Below are 8,347 nucleotides of genomic sequence, written 5' to 3'. Positions count from 1 at the left end.
CCGCAAACCTATGTGAGAAGTAGCTAGGGGCACAAATAAATTGAGTGAAGCTTGAACTCATCTAAGTTTGGGCTTGACCCATTTAACTTAAAAGAGTTTTAACTTGTTTCTTATTTATTAATTACTTAATAATTATTATTTTTTTACATATATAATTATTTTATATTTGTAGTCATATATATTAATTTATTTGAACATTTTATCATATATTTAATATTTATTATATTATATTGAAATTAAACAAGTTAATGTATTTATATAAACAATAGGCCTTGTTAGTTATACTAGTCTAGCCAAATTTGATAATAAAGCATGAACCTACCAAAATCTTCTAGGTTGAGGAATAATGAATTTGCCTACTTGATTAAAAATCTTTTTCAACAAGCTACTAGCAAGTAGCATATAAATATTAATCTTATACATAAAGTTTGTGAAATTAAAATTACGGCATGAGTACAATTCCAATAAAAGGGCATCCGTCCTGTTAATCTTAACCTAACAAGTTACTAGTTAGCCATGATCTCTTCCAACACCTGAGCGAGTTAGTGGTGGATTTCGTTTGATTATCAAAGACCTTGTTTCGTGTCATTGAGAAGAACCATAGTGTGGCTTAAAACATGTTTTGTGTTGCAATCTTGTTTCTCGTGTAAATTTTAGTCTATCAAATACCGTAACCAATTGGAAAATAATTGTACATTGCATGATTGCATGTGAGGTTGGTGGAAAACGAAACCGGGAAACATTATGTCATATCCGGATTATAAAAAATCCACAATAAATCACAAGTTTAAAGAATATTAATTTAATTTACTAAAAGTGCTTAACAGTTCATCGAATATTAATAATAAATAGACTGTTTCTTACATAACTAAGACAGTAGATGATAGAATATGTGTTTTTTTATAATCTGAAGTCATGTGTGACATATTTTATTATTTTATATGATAGACATGATACGGTGCTTGATCTTGATCGGGTCGTCAATCAGATCCATATATGGATCATATATCTCACTTGGATCTTGGATAACAAATCACGTGCATGGGTTTTTGAAGGAAAAAGATAATAACTCACCTTATATACTTTATAGTTTTTCCTTTTAATTTAAATGACGTTTTAACTTTGCTTCTAAGGTTACGAATTCAGTGGCGGACCTACACACAAAAAATAATATTTAGTGTTATTTATACGTGAAATCGCGATACCTCATAACACATTGGTTAAGCACTACGATCATCTTTATGAAACAAATCTTGGAACCGGCGTTGTGTATTATTATCATTTCCCATGTATAAACAGGATTTGTTAATCGATCCTTATTGAGTATGCTTAAAATAATAATTTCAAGTTACCATCGTTAGGTAGTCGGTGATTGGATACACCTTTGGGGGTGGGGTGGGGTTTGTTTTTCATGATAGACCAAGCAATTTGACCATTATGCATCACTGATTTGTATGTTCATTGAATGAGATGTGTGGCTGCACCGAAGACTTGTACATTTCTAGTTGCATGGTTACAAAGATATGGAAGAGTTAAAGTGCGTGAGTGGTTCATCCCTTCTGTCCAAACTTAGCTTCTACAATAAACTAGTTTTACACGTTTTTAGGGAGGATGAACGCTCTTGTATAAAAACTAAAAACGGTCTTATGTGTGAAGGGAGATGAGATGACGGATTTTGGGGGGGGGGGGGGGGGGGCATTGTTGGTGATCTTAAGGTTGGTTCATTTCCTTATCTCTATGAGTTATATGTCAAGGCCATCTCTAAGATTTTGGATGCCTGAAGTGAGTACAAAGAAAAGAAAGCCCTTACATATGTAATGCAAAGAAATCATAGTTCGATGTTAACTGTGATAACAATAAACAAAACAAAGTTATTTTTTAGCAAAATGATCTATTTTGTATGGCTAAACGAATCGTGAGACCCTCTAAAACTCTAAGCTATCGTTACTAATCCACTCTATCAGTTATTCATTATTCTATAAAAGATTATACAAATTAACTAATATAGGTATTAAATGAGTACGTAGATGATACCATTCTTTTTTAACTTTTTCATAGCCTCAATTATAAAAATAACAATAACAGAATTAATATAATCACACAAATTAACATAAACAAATAATTTAACATAAAGGTAAATAGGTAATCAACAAACAATGTTATATAAATATATATACAAATAAAATTTTAATAAACTAGATTGAAACAATGTAGGTTTACATTAAGGAGATTGCAAATTCAATTTTTTTTAATTTTCTTTCTAGTCAAAGAATTTGGGCCATAAATTCAAATTCCATTTTGTTTTTGCACTACGAATTTGGGCTGTATAGGGCCTTTCCCTAAGTCCCTAACTGCAATGTGGGCCACGAGACTAGTATGAAAAGAAATCCAAATGCTATAATTAGGGGTGCACAAACCTATTCCGGGTCAGGTCCAGAACCGGGTATTTTGTGCACCTCTAGCTATAATATGAAACTTTAAAAAGGAAAGCAAAATCACGTGATCAGTGACAGACCGGAGAACTTTTTTAGTTGGACAATCAGGGGACTTAACACTAATTTTAAGGGGGCGATCGAGATATTTATATACATATAACACTAGAAAATTATTTTAAAGTGGACGGTTGCCCCCTTAATTTAGGCTAGGTCCACCCCTGCCCGAGATCACCATCTAGTATGAAAATTGGTCTCAAGTGATCAAGTGATAAATATCGTGGCTAACTGTGATTTGTGGCTCTCACGTAATCACCACCCCCTTCTACCGTAATTATATGGGCAATGTGGTTTTTATGTTAGGTAATTCTTTTTGTTGATGTATATATGGTGGAAACATGAGTAAAATATATACAGTAAAATAATATGATAAAAAATGGGTTTTTATTTAAAATATATAATTTGGGTTAACAAATGACAACTTGACCTATTTAATCATGACATTTTTTAGTGAAGTTTCACGTTGTGTTCCCGAGTTCATTTTAATGAGGGGGGGAGAAGGAAATGAAAGGAAAAGTAAAAAAAGTTGTGTTCCATAGATTTTTTAAGGGGAGAAGAGGAGGGGAGGGGAGGGAAAATGCTGAGAAAAATGAATGTATAACCATCCTCCCAAATTGAAGAGATGAGGAAGGAAAAGATTTTAACTCCCATATCAATTCCTAATTTACCCTCACATAATCTTTTATAAAACACGATTATTCCCTCACGTTCTCCATACTCACTGTGGTTTTTTTTGGCGCCAATATACATCATAATTCATAGCAATAAGTTATCATCTTCATCGTGATTCAACTTCTACCTGGAATTGTATTGAAAGTTTCATTCTGAATCAGGTTAGCTTTCTTCCTATTTTTTCATACTTTTCCCTAGTTACAAATATCTGATGATGTATATGCAACTTAATGAATCGATTCTTCCAATTAATTACAGAATTGATATAAATACTGAATTGATTGTTTATAAGTTATCATCAAACATCTAATGATTTTTTCATTGTTTGCCCTGGTTGCAAACATATACATATACTGAATTGATATTAATTTATCTAATTAATCAAACATCTAATGACAAACCATGTTTTTCATAATTAACTTGAAATTATATTTGTAATAAAAGCATTCAATATCTTGACAGTTTATAATAGTCTACCCTTAGCAAGCTATGGAGTTAACTATCTGAATGTTTATACTCATGATATATGTGAATAAATATGCAAAAGTCATACACTGTATATGGCATCACTTTTATTAAAGTTTGTATGTGATATAGGTATAGATAATTAATTGTTTATGTTGTCATTCGTATGTTGGAAAAATGTTTGTCTTTCTTTTTTATATGATATTAGTAGCTTTCATTATGTTAAAAAGATCTTCTTTTTTTAAAGTGAATTTCGGCGCTTTGCTATGGATGATCAAATACTTCGTGATCAAATACTACGTATTATTCATGTTGTGCGAGTTAGACAATTGCAAGCAGCTAGCCTAATATGCTTATTGGTAGCTTTTATTACACGACATACATTGTCTACCAAAAAAATGTTAATATACCTACTAGAGGTGTAGTTTTACAACGACGATATGCACGAGAAGAGATGTTACACGACCTTTCAAATAGTGGCAAATGTCGTGAACTTACTCGTATGAGTGAGAGAGCTTATATGACATTATGCAATATCTTAAAGCATGACGATGGTCTTCGACCTACTCAACGAATGTCCGTTGAAGAGCAAGTTGCAAGATTTTTGCATATTGTAGGTAATGACATGAGAAATAGGTTAGCCTCTTGGATATATTGCCGTTCTAGATCAACAACCAGTCGGTGCTTCCATAGAGTTCTGCAAGTGATTATATCATTAGAAAGTCATTATATACAACAACCTAAAAGTGATATTGTCCTAAAAGAAATTCAAGAGGAAAAGAGATTTTATCCTTTTTTCAAGGATTCCATAGGGGCAGTTGACGGAACACATGTTCGTGTCAATGTACTAAACAAAGATGCTTCTAGGTATCGTGGTCGTAAAGGATACCTGACAATAAATGTATTGGCTGCTTGTACGTTTGACTTAAAATTTACATATGTTTTAAGTGGTTGGGAGGGGACCGCATCAGACTCTAGGTCTTGCCCGTTGAACCAACCTTCCCCCGTTTTATCGCAAAATCCTTCAAGTTACTTATTTCACGTGAGTATATTTCATCCCCCGTTTTCACTATTTATACTTTGGGGGGTAACATGCATACTTATCCACAACAAGAACGATTTATAATACTCTATAATCAAACCACAAACTTTAGGGTGTATGATACTTAGAATACTTGCTCTATTGTGTGTTATATGTTTCATATGCTTCACGTGCACGAGTGTTTATTTTATGTTGTTGTGGAACGCAATAAGTATGATCATACGCACCCCTAACTACTTAGCCTTGTGCAAGTAGCATAGGGCATCATTATCCGAGTATGTCGGTTGTTACCGATTAGAAAGGATCCTCATTTACATATGTTCTATATACCACGATCGATGCTTTTATTTATAGTCTCATATACGTTTGTGGATTTTGCTCATATTATATATACTCAAAACTATGAAATTGCTCACCAACATACGTGTTGACAAATATTATGCATTGTTACAGGTTTGATTATTACTTGACTTGGAGTTTGAAGACACCATTCTATTTAATACCTCTAGGTTATTACAAGAATAAACAATATTTATTTATTGTATTTGGTGTTTAATTGTATGAACGAGATGTGCTACTTTTGTGATTAAATGAAATTAATGAGTTGATTAAATATTGTCACTTTAATAGTGTCATGAACAATCCGTTGCACACCGGCATGTTCCGTCTCCTTTAATCGGTGTGTGACAAGTAGAACTTTTCTTGCTACATTGTTACTCTTTTGACAAGTTGTGTCACAAATATGCAACTAATTTCGGAAAAGCTACCAGTACGTCGGTACGTTAAAGTTTAATTTAAATAATAATCACATGACTTGCAAGTAAAGCACTAAATTCGTTATGGGCTCCCGTAAAAAGTTGAGAACCTCAACTTTTACATGTGATCGATTATAACCAACTTCACCTTGTTGTCTTAATATCTTCTCTCTCTTTTTTTTTATTTCATATCCCATGCAAATATACACATGACAAGAACATCAAGGGAGACAAAATAATTAGAGTCACGTTGTAAAAACATTAAAATAACATGAAACCCGGCATTTTATCCGATGAATTTAATTTGCATTGGATTTCACGATCTGGAGTATGGTCTGGTTTAATGGCTGCATCCCTTTTTCACGGCTTAACCTTCGCATCCACACACACACATACACGATCTACTATGTGTGAATCTGAGCTACAAACATTTAACATTTTCAAGGAAAAATATCCTTTGCTTCCTATAAATAGCCATTCATACTACAAGCTTCTTCACAATTCAATTCAATTCTCTCTCAATAATTAGATCTTGATTTTGTTGCCAAGAGGGAGAATGGCGGAAGGAAGACGATCATGCTTGCCTTTGCTTTTGGTCGTGTCGTTTATTTTGTTGTTTGCGTTAGCGGAAGTGGCTGAGGTAAGTTTAATCTCCACGACATAATATGGAATTAACTAGCTAGATGAAGAAAATAAATACGTTGTCATATTTGTATACATATAATTTAGGAAGAGTGTAAACGAGCTGATCGAGCATGTCGTTGGCTACTCAAAATCGCCTAACTTAAAGCTTAAAACGAGTCTAACTTATACGTGTCTGAGCTCGAGCTAAAACTAGGCCTGTGAACTAACTACTATTTAAACAAATATAATGACTTGTATTGTTTATAAAATATAATAACGATATAAATACACATTACATATTATGATATATAATATTATGATGAAAATACTAAATACTATTCATATAGTTACATTTAAAAGTATTGCATTTCTATGTGAAGTTATGCAGAAATTGAATAACATTTATATATGTAACTAATATTATAGATATAACAAAAGTACATATATATAATTAATAAATGAATCAAGTTGGAACCAAAAATTTATTAGCTAGCTTGAGCCTTGAGTTTTAGATATAGAACTCATCAAAATATGCCATGTCTTAATTATTTGAAGTGGGAAGCTAATTTGTTGTTTTTATTCTACAGGGGAAAAACAGGCTTCGTCCCTCAGGTATGGCATTTCTACTATATTCATCATAAGTTTATAAGTTAATATGTTATGAGCTTATTAGATATGTTCATATATTAGTGCGTATTCAATTTGAGTCAACTTAAATACTTGTTGCAAACATCAAATCATGTACATTAAACTGATATTGAATTTTTATACAGAATGCAAACCGCGATGCACATATAGGTGCTCGGCAACATCGCACAAGAAGCCATGCATGTTCTTTTGCCAAAAGTGTTGTGCCAAATGCTTGTGCGTCCCACCAGGTGTTTATGGCAACAAACAGAAGTGTTCTTGCTACCACAACTGGAAGACACAAGAAGGCAAACCCAAATGTCCTTGATTTTTATATATCTCAAAGATCAGAGGGGTTTAGTTGACTGTTCAGCTATAAACCCAAAGATCTCATTGTTTCTTCCATCAATTTATGTGTTTTTGAGTTCGAATAAATTTAGGTGTGAGGATAACCAAGGGGCATTTTAGTCAAAAGTAGATCATAAAACACATTATAGGCCTCAAAATCTTATAAAGGTTAACTACCATACCATACCTTTAAACAATCAACGATGAACGATCCTATGTCTTTGCATCATTATCCAACGTGAATGTGGTATGAACTAAATATGGATAATTTAATGGATGATAAAATACATAACTATGGATCATGATGAGTAACGTGAGATCTTTTAGTGTTGAAACTTGAAACATGAAAGTACCGGGATCACCAGTGATGTTATAATGGAAATTGTGAGTGTTCTTGAACCTGAAGAGTCGGCTTTTCCTTCGGCCTCCAATTACCACCAACACATGGTCACATACTATCTTCCCACAGTTGTGGGTCATCGGCAGGTTGAGCGAGGGAATATGTGTCGACATATGTGTGTAGGGTGTGACTGAGTACATCTCCGTTAATAATATTTATGTGTCATGGACCCATACTCAATATTTTAGTCTTGCTATTTATTAAACAAAGTTAACAAACTATCAAAAAAGCAATTATCCTATAAAAATCTAAGATTAAACATATATATGATTATAATTTTTCTATAAATTATCCAGTTAAACATACGATAAAACAAAACGATAAAGTTGATTTGAGAAATAAAACAATAATGGTTTAATTGGTATAGTGATAACTGATAAAAGCGCCTTATAATAACATATATTAAGTCTTAACCCGAAATTGTGCATTTGACTTCTCTTTCGTGTCCCTTGTGTGGCGATGGGAACGAAACTTTGAAACACCTCTTTACCTCTTGTATCACGGCTTCGGTTGTATGGCGTGGTGCAAAAGTTAACCCGATTTTTGTTTTTACAACTCAAGACATATTTAGATCCATAAATAGGTCTCAAAGGAGGAACATCTTAAAGATATTGTCCACGACATCTTGGACTCTTGGTGATAGGATGTTGGGTGATTTGGAAGGCGCATAATGAATTTCACCTCTCAACCAAGGAAGCTAATCCCAAAAGGATTTTGGAATAAATAAAATCGCTTGGCTATCTTTAGTCAACAATACGTTCATGAAAAAATCGAACTCTTGGTTAGATGTATGTAACTACAATCTGTTGTAATTATGTTGTAGTTTCGTTTGTATTTGTTTTGCTCTTTTTATGGGGCGGATTTTATAAAGTACGCTTTTCGGGAAAAAGAAAGTCTTAACTCAAATTACTTTTATTAGGGA

The 8,347-nt window shown here is 32.9% G+C and overlaps 1 protein-coding gene across 1 annotated transcript; it reads left to right on the top strand.

Annotated features, from left to right (window-relative positions):
• Window positions 1-5,668: 5,668 nt before the first annotated feature.
• LOC143569423 (protein RSI-1-like) lies at window positions 5,669-7,093 on the top strand. Its single transcript, XM_077055341.1, has 3 exons — window positions 5,669-6,066; window positions 6,638-6,662; window positions 6,824-7,093. Exons 1-3 carry the CDS (start codon window positions 5,983-5,985, stop codon window positions 7,003-7,005), a joined length of 291 nt encoding a protein of 96 aa, XP_076911456.1. The 5' UTR covers window positions 5,669-5,982; the 3' UTR covers window positions 7,006-7,093.
• Window positions 7,094-8,347: the final 1,254 nt, after the last annotated feature.

The sequence above is a fragment of the Bidens hawaiensis genome, unplaced genomic scaffold (genome assembly GCF_021521415.1).
Source record: "Bidens hawaiensis isolate Kalapana, Puna unplaced genomic scaffold, B.hawaiensis_p1.1 tig00024480_1, whole genome shotgun sequence".
Taxonomy (NCBI): Eukaryota; Viridiplantae; Streptophyta; class Magnoliopsida; order Asterales; family Asteraceae; genus Bidens; species Bidens hawaiensis.
Note: the sequence above shows the minus strand (reverse complement) of the source record. Positions and strands in the feature narration are given on the sequence as shown.

What these genes read in the sequence shown, in the direction of transcription:
- LOC143569423 (XM_077055341.1), top strand. Translation starts at nt 5,983, where the DNA reads ATGGCGGAAGGAAGACGATCATGCTTGCCTTTGCTTTTGGTCGTGTCG. An exon ending in CGTTAGCGGAAGTGGCTGAG is followed by an intron (nt 6,067 to 6,637) that starts GTAAGTTTAATC and finishes TTTATTCTACAG; the next exon opens with GGGAAAAACAGGCTTCGTCC. An exon ending in AAACAGGCTTCGTCCCTCAG is followed by an intron (nt 6,663 to 6,823) that starts GTATGGCATTTC and finishes ATTTTTATACAG; the next exon opens with AATGCAAACCGCGATGCACA.